The following is a 17,604-nucleotide window of genomic DNA, read 5'->3' on the forward strand; positions in this document are numbered from 1 at the left end:
AGAGGAATTTCACTTGTTAAAGATGATGAGCCACCCAACCTATGAAAATCATCATCTTCGAAGGCTTTCAGAATTGCTGTTCTCTTCTGAAAAAGAAAAAAAAAAAAAAAGTCTGACCTAAAAGGCCTAATAATCTCATAGTAGAAGCTCCATTTAAGAAGTTTTGCAATATCCTCATTACTGTCTTAATTTGAAAGTAGAGGATGCAATTTTTACTCTTGAGAAAATACTGGTAAATTAACTAAGAATGGTTTTTCCAAACCACAGAAAGTCTTACTCCTCTATTTTGGACTGCCAGTGGCTCTTATTATATATATATTAGTAGTATTCTATGCAAAGGAATTTGACCTAATCTGGGTGTTACTGCTCTGGCAGGGGGACTGGACTAGATGTTCTTTCGAGGTCCCTTCCACTCCCTGGCATTCTGTGATTCTCTGACTTTCCGTGGAAAATAACCAGAAATTATGTGCGTGGTTGGGAATAAATTGTGCAATCTTCTCTAATAAAGACCAAACTAGAAAGCAATAAATAATGCACATCATGATGTGTTAAATTACCTCTTTTAATATTCCACAATGCGTCAGAGGTTCTCTAAATTTAAACATTCTTGGAGTAGTTATATTTGCCTGTGGTTAAACAAGTTTTTTTTTCTCATTTTAATTGCACCTTAGAGTGGCGTCCAGGCTCTACTGCACAGATCCTCTCAGACTTGGATTTAACATCCCAAAGAGATGGCAGATGGAAACGTATCAACACACTGATGCATTATAATGTAAGGTGTTTCAGAGCAGTTGTTCGCATCTGTTAATTGTTCTCTAGTAATAAATAAAATCTTTATTTGTTTATAGAGGAACTTCTGTTCTGTGTAAAGGATCAAAAGAAAAACTACCTCTGGGTCTAGACTGTAAAAACTTGCGAGCATGAAAGACATGGTCTAGACATATTGCCTAAATTCTCCTTTCAACATTCCAAAGCTCCCTGTGCCTTTGCTGGGTCTTTTATTCATATTTTCTTTTATTTCCTTTACAACTTCCTACCCTTGAGAATTATCCTTATTCTTGCTCTGCTAATAAATAGATTTTGGGTCTATCTGTTTTGTTCAACAGCCTAGTCAAGAGAGCAGATGTTGATGTTCTATACAGTCTGTTAGATTTTGTGCTGGGCACACTAACACTTGCAATCCACTTATCTTTCCTTTGTATTTTATTTGTCCTCTTGTAACAACAGGTATCCTGTTTAGGAAAGCCAGAAGTTAGTTTTGTCTCAGAAAAGATAGAGGTATGATTCTTCACAATAAGATCTATTTTTGCACAAAGGGCCTTCGCACTGGACAGATGAACCACTGATGTCTTGGATGTGCTTCTAGCATTTTGATTACTCTGAGGACGTGTTGATGCAATCTATTATGCAACAAGATGGAGGGCAGTCTGTTCTGAATGACAGATCTGGTTGCCCAATAAGCCTTTGTAGGGCAGCATTTATCAGATTTCTTTTGATAGAAATCAGGTCCAGATTTCTAACAAAAGATTACGGAAACCACAGATTATCTGTTAAGAAAAAAGTTCAGCCTTGTTTTATTCTTTTGCATAACAACCCTGTGTTCGTATCTTCAAAGGTCCGAGATGGTGCCACACTCATCTTATCGAAAATGGGAATTTCCCAGCAGCCAGAGGATAGTCAGCAAGATGTCCCTGGGGAAAGTAAGTATTTTGGGACTTCTCTACTTCCCAAAATGTTTGGAAGCCAAACCTACACAGAGATGGTGATGGTGATCTTGGTAGTGTCTACTGAGTATATGGAGCAAGACTGTAGAATCATAGAATAGCTCGAGTTGGAAAGGACCTCAAGAATTATTATATTTCAACCCCGCTGCCACAGACAAGCAGGCTGCTAGATCAAGTACTAGATCACATTGCCCAGGGGCCCTCCAAACTGGCCTAGAACACTTCCAGGGAGAGAGTGTCCACAACATCTCTGGGCAACCTATTTCAGCACCTCATCACCCTCTCAGTGAAAAACTTTCCCCAACATCTAATCTAAATCTTTTAGTTTAAAAACATTCCCCCTTGTCCTATCACTATCTACCAGTGTAAAATTTAATTTCCCTCCTGTTTATGATCTCCCTTTAAATACTGGATGACTGTAATGAGGTCTCCCTGCAGCCTTCTCTTCTTCAGACTGAACAAGTCCAGCTCCTTCAGCCTATCTTCATAGGAGAGGTGCTCCTATGAAGGAGTCCTCTGATCATCCCAAGACAGACACCCTGGGGGATACTGCTTGTCATTGGCTTCCATCTGGACATAGAGTTGCCTTCCCTATGTCCACCAACGCCTTCACTCCATCATAGAAGGCCACTAGATTGATCAGGCATGATCTTTCCTTGGTGAAGCCATGCTGACTGTTTCAGATCAGCTGCTCGTCCCACGTATGCCGTAACATGTCTTCTATGAGGATCTGTTGAATGATCTTCCCAGTCACAGAGGTGAGACCCACTGGCCTGTAGTTCCTCCATCTTCCCTTTCTTGTAAATGGGAGTGATGTTTCCCTTTCTCCAGTCACTAGAGAGTGGCTTGGCAACCACATCAGCCAGATCTCTCTAGACCCTGAAATGCATGTCATCCAGCCCCGTGGACTTGTACATGTTCAGTCTCATTAGGCAGTGTCAGACTTGCTCTGCCCTCACGGTGGGGAGGAATTTACTCCCCCTGTTCCCACCAACAGGTTCAAGGATGTGAGATTCAGGGATATGAGAAATAGGAGAATCCTGGCTGCCAGTGAAGACTGAGGCAAAGAGCTCATTAAGTACCTCAACCTTCTCCATATCTGTTGTATCCAGTTCTTGTTTATCTGATATGGTACGCTCTCTTTGGCCTGTCTCTTCTGGCCAATGTATCTATTGAATCCTTCTTGTTGTTTTAACATCCATCTCCAAGCTCAGTTCCATTTGTGTGTTCCTGATCCCATCTCTGCATGTTTGAACAGCATCCCTGTATTCTTCCCAGGTGGCACATCCTTGTTTCCACTGCCTTTTATTCCCCACCAGACTATAGAGGGCTTATTTGTTTTGTTCTACTTTCTGTACACTTGCATGCTTCCCTTCATCCTAGTTATAAAAGCCTGAAATAATGGAGCTTTAATTATAATCAGTGTAAGACTATATCCCAGCTTAATAGGAAGTGCTCTTAGCAAACATTACCATTTTGTTTCTTAATGCCATTACATCTGCAGCCAAAATGTTTCAATTTTTTAAGAAATAGATTCTCCTTCTTTCCTCATACTTTCAAAGTTTCTTCCACTTACTGAACTGAGAATTGAATGCACATTTATAGATGAACCACAGGAGAGATCAGCTCCTCTGCTCCATGATAGAACAGATCTGATGAAATTTCTGTATTGCATTTCTTACAACTGCATTGCCTTGCAGACTAGTCTCTGTACATTCATAGTTTGTGTCCCTCTACCATGGCAAGTGGTATTCCTCCAGCTATGTTCACTTGGTTTTTCCTGAATGTGTTAGCTGATTTTGTTAATTCCTACATACTATCTCTTAAAATTTATATCATTCCTTTGTTTCAAGGGTTGCAGTCCATTGTCAGCTACTGTCATGATTTACCTTTTAAATCTTCCTCTCTTTCATGTTAGTTATGCAGTTACATATGCAATAATGCATGTTACATAAAGTTAATTCTAATGCTACTGCCTGATGCAGTGTGTTGGACTTCTCTGTGTGAGAGATGACGTGGTAGCTTGGAACCCATCTTCTAAAGCTTTTACCTTCCTGTGTGGGTATGCTCTCTACACCAATTTCCTTTGTTTCTCAATTCCTTGACAGACAACATCCACTGTAGCCTAAAATGCACTGCGATATTAATGGAAGTATTTACTTGTAAGTTCATATTCTTTGTCATGTGATTCTTTTACATTTCAGATGTTCTGTTTCTCTTATTGTAATCCTTATATTCAGTTACTGTGCACAAGTTGGGTGTTAGAATTATGGATTGATTATTATTGTTGAGATCATTATTCCTTCCATGAAACTGTTTGATACACTTTTCAGTCTAGCACTGATTTTAAAAGCCATTGCTTCACCTAACAGTTTCATTCCTTTACACAAATGTAGCTATCTTAAATTTCGTGGCTTCCAACAGTTTGGCAATCAGACAGATTGGAAATAATATACCAGGAACATACATTTTTCAAGATGAATCTCAGTTGATAGCTCGACGTGTATTATTGCTATTTAACAGAAATGTGCCAGCTTCCATTTCATTAGTGTTCAGTGTTGACCAAGAGAGCAGAACAGGCAGAATTACTTGCCACTTACCTTTTACTCTTTCCTCCTGGATACTTCCTGTTGAGACTTTATCCAGCATCCTTGAATGTTCTTCCAATACCTATGCTGGTATTCACTCTATGAAACATTCAGTTTCATACAAAGGGTGATGAAGTGCAGCAAGCCAAGGAGAACAATCTTAGTCCCTCTTCAGTTTAGTTGCACTGATTGCTGAGGTAACTGCTGAGGCAGTAATCACCTCCACTCTGAAGAAGTGGAGTAGACTAGTGAGTGGAGACAGTGTGTGCTCAGCTTGCTTTGCTTTCTTAATGCTGAGATGCGTTCAGTCTCCAACTCTGGGATCCCAGTCTTCCATCCTCCCCACATCTTTATGGCAAACAGCTAAGAACCAGACCAAGTGTTTTTCTTTTCCTTCCTCCCTTCCTCCTTTCCACCCTTCCCCCCTTCTTCTTTTCTCTTTCTCTACAGTAATGTCTTCAGCTATGATTCAGTACCGTTAAGCTCTTTGTACACACACGATCAGCATTCCAGGGTGCACTCCTTAGTTGCACATGTGCTGTTCTAAATTGTAAAGGAGAAGCAGGCTTCTGGGGACAATGCTGTCACATAAGAGCTCTCATACATGAGAGAAAAAATATGTTGGGACAGCTCAGATCCCAAAGCATGGAACGAAGACAGCTTCCACCTTGTTTCTTCTCCGCACCCTGTTTCATGCAGTGGTGATGTACAAATTTGGGCAGATAGCATTTCATGCCAGGCTAGCCCATTTTCTTTAGTCCCTAAGGGTCTTCAGAGCTAGCTGGTGCCAACTTGTTATCTCATTATAGAACTAGTGCAAAGGGAGAGACGCTGACAGCGACAGTGACTTGTGAGATGCTAAGTGTATAAAATGCAGAGGAGAGGATCAGAGGCTTGCCCTCCCACACACACACATTTATATGACACAGTCAGGGATTTACGGGGCTGGAATAAATAGAAAACCTATCCCTGCTCTATGAATAAGCCTTGTGACGATGTGGTTTTCCTTTTATCCAGTCTCATTAACTTGCACCTTTTGCATTGAGCAATGTCAGCTGAAGCCATTGACTGTCTGCCAAAGCAAGAGGCTTTGCACAGAACGAAAATGTAAAACCATGTTCAGAGATGTTGCTCTAAAACCTGGCATTGCTTCCATGCTGCTTTTGATTCACAGCTTCTAGCAGGAAGACACTGGAAGCTGGTGGTTCTGACAAATTGCAGAATTCTTTGCTTCTGGAGATAATAAATGCAAGTACTAATTTGTATCGAGATGGAGAATGGTTCTGATGATTTTGTGCAAGAATTTCTGTACAGAGCTATAAGCCAAAACAGAGTGTTCTGTTGAAAACTTACTGTGGGGGCTGTTTTGTGGTTTTTGGTGGTTGAGTGTTTTAGGGTTGTTTTTTTTTCAGTTATTCTGCTTTAGAATAGCCAGAGGGCTGCAGATCAGAAATGCTGATGAGCACATGTGTGTAGGCCAGCCCTTCCTTGGAGTGTTGCATTCCCAGGAGAGGATGGGGCGAGCTCACCACGAGTCGTGCAGTGGGGGGAGGCTGTGCTGGCGGTCAGTGGCTCGCCTGCCTCCACCAGCTCTCCATCGGATTCATTGCATTCTGTATTGGCCAAAGAATTCACAAGGGCCAAGAAGAAGCCTTCAGGGGGGAAGGCAGTTGACCCTGCAGGCACAGTCCTTCCCCGCTTATGGCTTGTTGCATCACAAGGCTGCTACAACCAAAAAGACAGTGTTCCCCCCTGTGTTTCACTTTCTTCACCTCCTAGCTTTCCAGGAGGGGAAGTGTTATCTCCCAGAAGTGTGATCTCCTCTTAGCAACCATACTGCTAATATGTCTCAATGCCCCTGTTTTGCATTTCTCTTCCTCTTTCTGGCTGCTATTTTTAGCAATGAAGTGGGATCTTTGCATTGCAGAAGATCATCCGGTTGAGCTGTGTTCTCTTTAAGCCCTACTTTCCTATGAAACAACTACTATTTCTTTAGTAGCTGATTCTGTTGTTGCTGAACAAACACATGCTGGATTAAGCCATGTGCAAGGGCGAGAAATCTCAGTAGGATCCCCTTTGGTGTGTTGTCTTCATTCCAAAGCAAAATCAGGCTATGCACCATTATGAGAGCAAAGAGGATGTATTCCTTTGAATCAGAGGGGGAAGTAGAAGTGTACCAACCAACATAGTTCTTCTGCGTGTGATTTCACCTATTTCTTTACAAGAGTAAATAACAGGTACTGCGAAAGAGAAGCCAAACTTCAGGCCCATCAACAGTGCTGCACTGACAGACAATTACTATGAGTGATATCGACTGTGAACTCACAACTACTCAACTACTTCAAAATAAAATGAGAGCTTTTTCTGCTTTCTTATTTCATGCACGTGAACTTCCAGCTCAAATTAAGAACTTCCAAAGGACAACAGTATTAACTGTCCAGTTTTCACTTGGCTAAAAGATCCACCTGGTCATAAAGAAGTAAAGGAACAAGAAGGCTGCATAGCTAATACTTTTCTTGAAAATATATAAAATAGATGCTAGGATTCAAGTAGAAGCGTTGGCTTTGCCAGATTACATATTAATCTCATTTTCTCTCTGATATAAAATATTTAACATTCATTTAAGATATATCTGATCAATTTGATGTTGTTGTTGCAGAACTTAGTTAAAAACTATTATTGCCAACAGTTTGAAAAGACAAAAATCATGCAATTAGAAACTGATATTTTCTGCTGTAGCTGTAATTCATTTACATTTTACATATATATTAATGCATAAAACTTGGCAGTATTGCAAAATATTTTGTGCAACAGGGCTGAATCACTATTTTTATGGGAAAAATAACTTTCACATTTCTAAGACACCAATGATTTAAAATGCAGATTCAGTAACCTCCACTGGAAAAGCACCATTGATTTTTGGTTCTACGCCATGCAGAAATATTTAAAGTTCAGGACTTAAAGGAAGGACAAGTAAAAACAGGAGATTTGAAGCTAAGTTTGTGACGCTGAATCTTTGTTTAAGGACTACTAATTGCAAGTTTAAACTCGCAGTTGGTATTGTATCTCACTCTTAACAAAAGATTCTCAAGCAGAAGGAGGTTATCTGAATATTCACATATTGTTGGTAATTGAACTGTGCTTAAGGTCCATATGCATGGCCAAGCCATGGATATGTCATGAGCATCCAGGTGCTTACTCCTGTTTCCGATACGTGGCAGCAGACTTGATGTGACAAACACACTTCAAAAAATCTTATTCTGATGGATTTTGAATTTGCTGCCTGCAGTTGTTAGTTCTGCTTGAGGTCATGCCTTCCTACTTCAGTGCTACTCCTTCAGTTATGTATTACTGGAAATTTAGTACTTGGACTGTTAGAGAGGAACCAAGTAATCTGGATCCTCTTGGCAAAAAGAAAGGTAAGCCAAGGATAGACTGCAAGGACCTTACAATTACTGATGTGCATAACTATTTTCAGAATTATTTCTGGGGGATACTTTCTTGTAATTATTGCAATTACTGTTTCTAGGGCATGCGCTTCTGGAAGATGAAAATAAGGTCTGGCACCTCGTCCGGCCAGTAGATGAAATTGATGAAAGCAAATCAAAGAGAGGCAGTGTGAAAGAAAAAGAGAGAACCAAAGCTATTACAGAAATCTACCTGACAAGACTTCTCTCTGTGAAGGTAAGGGTCAGATATTGCACTGTTACGCCATGCTCCTAGAGATTTTGATGTGCTGCTGAAGAAAGTGATGCAAGTATTAGTCATGCTTTCAGCTGAAATTTTCAGCATCTGTGTCATGTACATGCAGGCTGTGTTCAGAGCTTCAAGTGATTAATATGCCCTCAAGAACATTACTGGGAAAAATTTTAACTCCATGTGAAAGCTGAGAACTATAATTCTGTGTTAGTTAAATGAGAATTTTTCTTGTAAGACAAAGATGGATATTCTCTTCTATGCCACCTGTTTAGACAATGTTCTGATGGATTTTATTTTGAACAAAATGCTTTGTGTACTGCTCCAGAGCCATTTGTTTCCCTGTTCTTTTTTGTTTTCAGTGCTGCAGTTTAATCTAGAAAAAATAGTAAAAATCTTTTCAAATAGTGATAGTCCTTTTAGACTGTTTTTAGTGCTTATATTACAGAATGGATCACAACCAAAATAATTGAACTAAGCATTCCTCCCTACTGAAGGAACTTAGGATAATGTATTTAATGACTCCTAAACCAAATTATTTGTGAAAATGGGAGTAACCTGACTCCAACTAAGGCCATCTGACCACGTGGCAAAGTGAACATGATGGAAAGTCTGTGCATGAGGGTGACTTGGGGCCAGCAAAATGCATGTATCCCTCTGTTCTGTTAACAAACACTTTGCAGCCACCCCTTTTCTATTCTCACAGCCAGTTTTGTAGATTTTGCCAGTCTGCAGTTTTACTGACTCCCACGGAGATGGTGAGTGGTTGGGATCACAAGTACCCGTGCAGCCCCAGGACTGTTGATGTGTCTTCCCTGCCTGCATGGCCAGTGTGAGGCTTTAGAGCTCATCACACCCCTGGGTGTGGCAGCTCGAGTGATGAAGAAAGAGAGGATGCAGCCCTTCTTCCAGTGTCTCTAGGGCCAACTGGCTGACTGAGGAGAAACTACATGTGGCCTCAACAAAGTCATCTCTAAAACACAGGGACAGTCTCAGAAGTGATAGTCTGTAAGGTCCAGGCAGGTGCAGGGATCCAGTCAGAAGTGCAGCCCCCTAGGGATGCTTCACCCCTCACACTTGGTAGAGCTTGTAAAGCTGGATATCTGATGAGACCCAAGTGCTTTCCATAACAAGACAAATGGTACTTTTTCCTCCCAGTCTGTATCTAAAATTGTTTTACTGGTACATGATGCTCTGGAGTCTGAGAAAATGGAGGTGGGAAGCTGCAAAACAATTAGAAAATTGCTATTTTTATATGTACAATGACCTTGAATTGTATATCTTTTGTATACTTAGCTACTGGGTTCTGCTATATTTCTGTCAGGCAGAAGCTTTCTGTGTTAACCAAACAATAGCTGAATAAATCAGCCTTTAGATTACAGCATAAAATTATTCTCTAGAAGGTCTTCACTGTTTGAGCTGTTTGCAGGTTCATTGCATTAAGGAGTTTTTGTCATTGGACAGCATCAGCACTCAGAATTTAGGGCCTTCAATAACTGCAACTGCATTAAAGGATGGCACTGAGGCCTATAATGCAAAATTTGTTTTTATTCACATTTATTCAAAATTTATATTTTAGGGAACACTTCAGCAGTTTGTAGATGACTTCTTTCATAGTGTGCTCAACTCAAACCATGTAGTGCCACCAGCTGTGAAATACTTCTTTGACTTTCTTGATGAGCAAGCAGAGAAACACGACATCAAGGATGAAGATACCATTCACATCTGGAAAACAAACAGGTATGAACAGAGTAGGGAAATGGGAGTGTGATTGCCAGGTATGTGCTGGCACTATCACCACAAATCAAAGTAAATATCATTTGTAATTCTCAGAATCATTTTAATTGAGATAATATGATCAAAAGGATTTCCTGTCTACAAGGAAATGTAGACACCTAAAAATGAAAGACACCTACCTACAGGAGGGTAGTAGGCAGATTTCTTTCTTTGCTTTTCATCTTTCCTCAGAGAAGAGGAAGGCAAAAGGCAAAAGGGACCAGAGTTGCCAGTGCACAAAATCTAAGAAAATGTTGGTCAGGTAGTTTCTCTAACCACACAGGCATCTCCTCTTGCTGTTCTGAGGCACTCAGGATTCTTCTCCAACAAGCTTTTCTTATTTTTCTGCTAGAGTTGTAAAAGCTTTGTTTCCAGACATGGAAAATAGACAAAAGACAGCCTGTGTAATTGTTGAAATATAAAATTAAGTTTCAGAGTAGTGAGGAGATTAAAATGCAAAACCCGTATTTAATTCCACTTGTTTGTTGTAGAACATTTATTGTGCAGAAGATTTTTTTTTACCTTTTTCCTTTCTTCACAGCTTGCCTCTTAGATTCTGGGTAAACATACTGAAAAATCCCCATTTCATCTTTGATGTTCACGTTCATGAAGTAGTGGATGCTTCCTTGTCAGTCATTGCACAGACTTTCATGGATGCTTGCACAAGAACAGAGCACAAATTAAGCAGAGTAAGTAATTTGCATTCTACATCCTGACTACATTCATGCCTGACAAGACACAGGGCATTGTCCTAGACAATACCAATTCTCTGAGAAGATACAGCAGTGATAGTTTCCTTCTAGTTTTATAATGAAGTTAGCATTTCACCACTTAGCAGGTCGGTGAGCCTGTCAATGTTACTGTGCAGTCTGCCAACTGATAGTCCTAAAAAGCAGAAAACATCAACTGCTTTTTAAAAAAAAGCAAGTTTAAGAACTGATTATTTCATGTCCACCGTAATTTAAAATCATCTTCCAGTGATACATTTGTCAAACCCAACAATAATGCTGTATTTAAAGACAGTCTCCCCCATGTATCGAAGTAAATGTTCATAATGATAGTAATGTTAATAATAAGCACTGGAATGTTAAAATCTGCAAAGCTCAAGTGCATATGATTAGAAAGGCTTGACCTTAGGTTCTTGACTTCATGTTGCCTCTTAGATGGTTCATAAATCAACCAAGTTTCTATTCTGATTTTTTTCAGGATTCTCCAAGTAATAAATTACTTTATGCGAAAGAGATCTCTAATTATAAGAAAATGGTGGAAGAGTAAGTATAAAGAGACTTTCCATGTTGATGCAGAGTTGTTAGCGTTTTAAGCTTTGCAAATACGCTCAGTAACAGGAAAAGTCAATGCAGAGGCAAAGTCAGCAGTCAAATGTAAAAAATTTTACACCTGAATGTTAAAACGTTCCCTTGGCAGCAGTGTTCAAATGAAGTGTCATTGTGACCCAGTGCAACAGATGGACAGAGTTATTTGGGGAGCAAACAGTGCTGTTCTCCATGATGACTGTTCTTATCCACTGATCTGTCTAACCAGTGCTGCACTTCCATAACTCAGTAGGAATCAAACCCTAATACATTTTCACAATAACATTATTTCTATCCAGTCTCTGACTTTATTCAATTACTGATTTGGGAATTCTATGAATACCACCAAGATCTGCTGCAGGACACAACTCTCACTGGCTGGTTAGTTCGGAAGTTTTAAGACCTGCAGTAATCATCATCGGGGTAATAAGTAGATTCCTGTCCTGTGCTACGGGCCTGCGCAAGCTGGTGCAATTTGCCTTTCTCACAGGGGTATCAAGTACTAATGACTGCTGGGAGATTGAGGAGCTAAGTGAGTCACTGCCCTGCTGTGGTAGAACATCTGCACTATTAGGAAAGCTGTTTAAAGGAATTGCAAAATCAAAACACTGGATTACCAGGAAACCACAGTGTATCTCATCTAAGTGAAATTTGTTTTCATTTGTTGCAGTTACTACAAAGGTATTCGTCAGATGGTACCGGTCAGTGACCAAGATATGAATACCCATCTAGCAGAAATCTCTAGGGTAAGAATGAATTAAGTTTCCTTGTCCTGAAGTTGAAGCCAAGTATAGCACTGTTTTTGTCTTCTCGTTCTATCTCGACGAGTGGGGTTTTTGTGTATTTAAGCATCAAATGAGCTACTTCATATCTCTTTGAAAAACTCCTGCTTGTTGCAGTGCATTTGGGCTTTTTGAAGTGTCGATTAGTGAATGGAATCAAGAATGGTTGTCATCACAAATCTCTTTGAGTGATGTGGATGCCAGTGCAGAGCACTTAGACTTTTTCACATCTGTTGTGGAAAAATTACAACACTGTTGAAAGGTATTTTCTCTTTGCAGCACATAGGTGATTTTTAGCATTGACTATACTGATAACAAGTACATAACAAGTAGTGACTGGGTTCAGAGTGCTACCACATCAAGAATTTTACTCCAGAAATGAAAGGCAATTTGCATACGTTAAGTACAGCACATTTTAGTGCTGTCTATATGAAGGCAATATTTTTACTTTACCCACAGGAAGCTCATCATGAGCTTGCTTGATTTGCACTTTTTCTTTTCACAGTACAGGCTCTCTGGTGTTACCTGTAATGGAGGAGAGCAGAGGAGGTTGGTTGCTAGCTGTGGGCATCAACTGGGGATTTAGGGAGCAAAATCTGCTTCATTCTTGCAAAAGCCTGTCTCCTGTGTTGCTCAGCTTAGCTAGGCCAGGCCCGTGCTTTCCAAGCACTTGATTCAACTCAGAGAACCTGCAGAAGCCCTTGCCAATCTGAAAGAGATACTGTACACAGGGACTGGTTTGTTTACTCACTTATGTTATTTCAAGAGTCCTGTTGCTATAAAGAAATGTGGGGATTCTCGTGGTTTGTTTATTTCAATGCCCTTAGGACCTCGCATTTTGCAGATCATCCTCAGGAGAATCTTTCTGTTTTCTGTCAGTCACTGCAAAGCTCACATGTGGTGACATTTCATTTTCCAGTTCATTTTATTTATTTAAAAAATGGTAATTAAAAGTAAGTTCAGAAGAATGTCTTAAAATCAGCATAATATGTTGATCATTTCTAATTACACTATAAATTATGATCAAAGTAAGCGTGAAAAGACTGACAGAACATTGCAAATTTTGACCAGCTGTGGAAGTGACTTTGTAGGATAAGAAAAGATGGATGTTACTCTGCTGCTTTATGGCTTGGATACTCATTTATGCCAGAAGCTTTTTTGCCATTCTTTTATTTTCTTAACTAGTTTAAAAATCTAAAATCTCTACAATTCAAGAGACTTGAATTCTATAATGTGGATGAAAAGCATCTGTTTAGGACAGGTAGAGCGCAGTCACTGTGTAGTTAAATGTCATGAGGGGAATGAAGGGAGAGGTAATGGAAGGGACAATTCTAGCTTCATTTTAAACTCCTTTTCTCTTTACCTTTCTGTCTCTCTTCTTTCCATCTTCAAGACTCAAATGGCTTTTTCCAAACATACATGCGTTTGCTCTCTTGATGAGTCACACCTTTCTTGTAGTGAGGTATGAACTCCTACAAACAGTTGTAAAGAGCTGAAGAAATGATTTCAAACAAACACAGCGGTGACAAAACCAATGTGTGGTATTTCAGCAGTACTTAGATTACTGAACAGCTTAGTTCACCCATGCACTTAACAGATGTTACAGCTGTAATCTGTGGTTTGACAAAGTTCAAAATATTTTCCATGTCCTCTGTTGGAGCTGCAGACAGGCTGGAAAAATAACAGTGGGAAAATCTGGATCTCAGAATCACCAGACAAAAGTTTTTTCACTCCTTTTTCCTCCACTTAGCAGGAGGTAAAAGATGCAGAACTTGAATTTGAAAACGGGACTGTCTGCTGTATCCAACAGTCATGTGTGTGCATAACTTTCAACTGTCTGTGATGCAATTTTGACATTTGCTGCTCATGTGTGTTGTTTAACAGGCACATACTGATTCCTTAAACACGCTTGTGGCTCTACACCAACTCTACCAGTACACTAACAAATACTATGATGAGGTAAGAAGCGGGGTTTCTTTTCTTTTGTATGTAATAACAATAAAAAGTTATAAAGGCTGACCTTCCCTGGATAAGAAGGTAAAAGCAGCGTTGAACAGAAAGCTCTAACTCTGTGGTCAGACGCGTTCCTTGGAAATTACATTGCTCAAGGGTGTGTTCTTAGAAATGAAGTTTCACTATGGGGTATTCGATTTTGTCAGTGATTGCTTAATGAGATCTGAAAGAAAAATAGATTTAAAAATCCTTTCTCTTCCAGTTCTACCATCCAAATTCCAAGAATTAGGAAATAAGAATGTCACCGAGCAAAAAGCAGTCGTCAGAGCCTTTGTCAGGTTTTAAGCCATTAGTTTTTTTCTATTAGGAACAATCCATTAAATTTGCTTTGTTTCTAGGAATGGGACAGTGCCTCTTTCATTAGTTAAGATGCACTTAGAACCTCCATGTGTGCTGTTGCTCCCAATTTGCCTTGCCAAATGAAGTGTCTGCCCAAGGTAAACCGCGGCAGAACAACTGCTGAGAACAGTCAGATTCAAAAGGAGGCTCACAGATTCAGTCCAAAGTGTTTCTTGGATTCTTCAGGCCCTGAGGAAAGGGGGACAAAGAATATCCCAGTGTCGCTGGGCTGTGGCTACGGCTCTCCAAATTTAATCTGAAAACAAAAAGAGAGAAGGAAACTTTTATCCAAAGGTTTCCATGGAAATGAATGCCTCCAGAAAACTCTCAGAATTAAATCAAAGCAAGTAAGAACAGATGCTGAATTAAAAAAAAAGAGTGCAGCACATGTGAGCTCGCTTCAGTTTGTCTTGCACCTCAGCACAGTTCTTGTTTTCACTTAAATATAGCACTAAAAGCAGTGAGTCTCATACTCAGCTTCACTGCAGCTGCTTCCTACAGCTTTAAAACAGACATAAGCAAAGAGAACCAACTCATCTTGAGACATCTTGCAATGGGGTTAGTAGGAAAAGTGTTTGGAGATTCACAGGCAAACCTAATGGCTTTGATTTACACATCCCCAGAGCTGAGTAAACTTATTTTCAACATATTCCAGAATATCTGGAAAAAGCTGACTTGTATCCTGGGCTGCATCAGAAGAGTGGTGGCCAGCAGGGAAAGGGAGGTGCTTCAGACTCTATGCTCTGCCCTCATAAAAGCCCACCTGCAGTACTGCGGTCAGCTTTGGAGACCTCAATATAAGGATATGGACCTGTTGGAGTAGGTCCAGAAGAGGGCCACAAAGATGATCAGAGACTGGAGCATCTCTTCCATGAAGGCAGGCTGAGAGAGTTGGGGTCATTTGGCTTGGAGAAGAGCAGGCTTCAGGGTGTCCCGATAGCAGCCTTTTGGTGCCTGAAGGAGACTCCTCCAGGAAGTGTATGAGAGGAGAAGGGATAGTGATTTTAAATTAAAAGAGGCTTAGATTAGGTATCAGGAAGAAATTCTTTACTCAGAGGGTGGTGAGGCACGAGCACAAGTTGCCTAGAGAAGCTGTGAGTGTCCCATCCTGGAGGTGTTCCACAACAGGTTGGATGGGGCACTGGGCAGCCTGAGCTGGCAGGGGCTGGGTGGGCTTTGAGGTGCTTTCCAACCCCAGTCATTCTGTGATCTCTGTGTCCTGACCTGTTATGGAAACACCCAAGGAACCTGTGTGACATGTGAACCATAAAGCCCTGCTTCTCCCACGTCCCCTTGTCCCTGCTCCCTGCTGTGGTTTTGGGATTCTCCAATTTGGAGGCCGGCACAGATGGCGCCTGCTCTCTGCTCAGCCATCAGTTGGCGCTTATCAGGGGCGAGGCAGCAAACAACAAAGCAGAGCTGCAGCCCTTTCTTTTGCATACATCACTGTACAACAACGAGATGCCTGTGATCAAAAGGCTGCTAATTCGGAGTTAGGGAGATAATACGTCAAGAACTATTCAGGAAAATTAATTGAGCTTATTTATTTTCCATAAAAATGCTTTAATTTGCATAAATTGGAACATTATGCGATGGCCCTTATCTTTGTTGCTGAAGCAGCGGCTGCAGAACACGCTGCACCCTGTGCATCTCTGCAGGGCTTGACAGTGACTAAGTGGGTAAGCTCTAATTGTCCACATTTATGTGAAGGTTACATTCACCAGCAGAGATAATCATGAATTATTTAGTCTCGATTTGAGGCGTTACAGCCAGGTGTAAATGTTTAAATTAGGGGAACAATATCAAATTAAATTAGGCCCTATTTAAATACCGTAATAAGAGTTTATTAACTCTGTCTTGTAAAAATGTTTTCACACTTTGAAAACAAATCCATTAAAATAATAATTTCTAAACAAATTTGCTCCAGTGTTTGAAACTCTAATGCCATACCAGTCCTCAAAAGGGAAATTATTAGCTGGATTGAAACTGACTGCATTAATCTCCATTGTCAATAAAGCTCACGAAGCAGCGGGAACCGCAGGCAGTGACAGGCAGACTCTATTTCTCCAGCCCTTATATTTGCCAACTTAGGTAGTATTTAAACACAGCTAAAGGTGTCTGCTTGCTGACAGCGGCTGACTTTTATTAATAAAGCTGGCTGTAGAAAAAGAACAGTTTTGCCATACCGTGCATTCCCCTAATGGAGAAATCTAATAGTTGGTGGAAGAGTTTCCCTAAAAAATGGTAGGAATGAAAACCTTTCAAAACCTTTGAAATTTGATCTAGAGAAGCCCTTAAAAACTCTATTTGAAGAAAAACCTTCTCATAACAGCTGACCTTTTCGAGCTCTCGTTTTGAAATCCCTCGTGCCTTGGCGTGGGGCCTTCCTGCACATGCCCTTCCTGCACATACCCTTCCTGCACACACTCCATACGGTGGGGCTGTGTGAGGGCCGCTGCTCCAATGGGCTCTATGGGCTCTGGTGCTTCCTGAGCCGTGTGCAGCTCTACCTGGGGAAGCAAAGGGGGGGCTGGCAGCTCGACGGCACTGTGACGACCCGTCTCCTTCAGCTCACTGCTCACAGACTGCCAACACTTAGTATTGCCCTCACTTGTGCCACCCAGGAGCTGCCCATAGCCAAAGCCAATGGGAGAGAGCTTTAATTACTGCTGGTAAATGACCCTCGAGGGTGCTCTGCAAGTAAAACTCTTAACTGGCTGTAAAGGCGGTGTTTCTGATGTTTCTCCCGCTGTCTGCTCCACCTTGCAGTGCAATATTTCAAAAGTGCTATCTATTAATTTTCTTGGATCCCAGCATAATGCAAAACATTGTGGTAACTTAGATAAAATAACGGAGGCTGTCACTTTTACTGTCTTCGTGTGTAGAACAGAATGTGGGACCCATAGAAGGACCTTATCTCCAGCACCAGGTGAATGCAAAAGGCTTGGAAACCAAAGCAGTGTCAAACACTCGGTCTGGGAACGGCGTCGTATATTTTAAGCTAAAAGATTCTAAACATTCTGTGTTTATTTCTTCCAGATTATAAATGCACTTGAAGAGGATCCAGCTGCACAAAAAATGCAGCTCGCCTTCCGTTTACAGCAAATAGCAGCTGCGTTAGAGAATAAAGTGACTGACCTTTGACTCGAAAGCCGCAATAAAGAAATCTGATCTGAAGATGTTCAAATTCATTCTTCCTGTTAAGGAAATAGTGTTCTATTTTTTAATGTGTAATTACAACTTTAAATGAAAGATTTCATGTTTTTTTGATAGCAGAGGTGTAATGTAAAAAATTTTTACTGTAAATTATGCTTCTAATTAAAAGCTGTGTTGTGTGTAAATGAATCTTCTGTGGGAAGGAGAGTCCTTTGGC

At 40.6% G+C, this 17,604-nt stretch overlaps 1 protein-coding gene across 1 annotated transcript in view; it reads left to right on the forward strand.

Moving 5' to 3' along the window:
- PLXNB2 (plexin B2) overlaps positions 1-17,375 on the forward strand; it is a gene marked incomplete at its 3' end in the record, with an annotated part of 74,417 nt that extends 57,042 nt beyond the window's left edge. The window contains exons 27-35 of the mRNA XM_079539083.1: positions 672-772; positions 1,616-1,700; positions 7,842-7,996; positions 9,588-9,748; positions 10,326-10,473; positions 10,991-11,055; positions 11,768-11,843; positions 13,764-13,838; positions 17,271-17,375. Of these exons, the coding sequence (XP_079395209.1) occupies positions 672-772; positions 1,616-1,700; positions 7,842-7,996; positions 9,588-9,748; positions 10,326-10,473; positions 10,991-11,055; positions 11,768-11,843; positions 13,764-13,838; positions 17,271-17,375 (971 nt within the window). The remainder of the gene's footprint in view (positions 1-671; positions 773-1,615; positions 1,701-7,841; positions 7,997-9,587; positions 9,749-10,325; positions 10,474-10,990; positions 11,056-11,767; positions 11,844-13,763; positions 13,839-17,270) is intronic.
- Between the last annotated feature and the right edge of the window lie 229 nt (positions 17,376-17,604).

Source organism: Tetrao urogallus, assembly GCF_951394365.1.
Source record: "Tetrao urogallus genome assembly, chromosome: 1".
NCBI lineage: Eukaryota > Metazoa > Chordata > Aves > Galliformes > Phasianidae > Tetrao > Tetrao urogallus.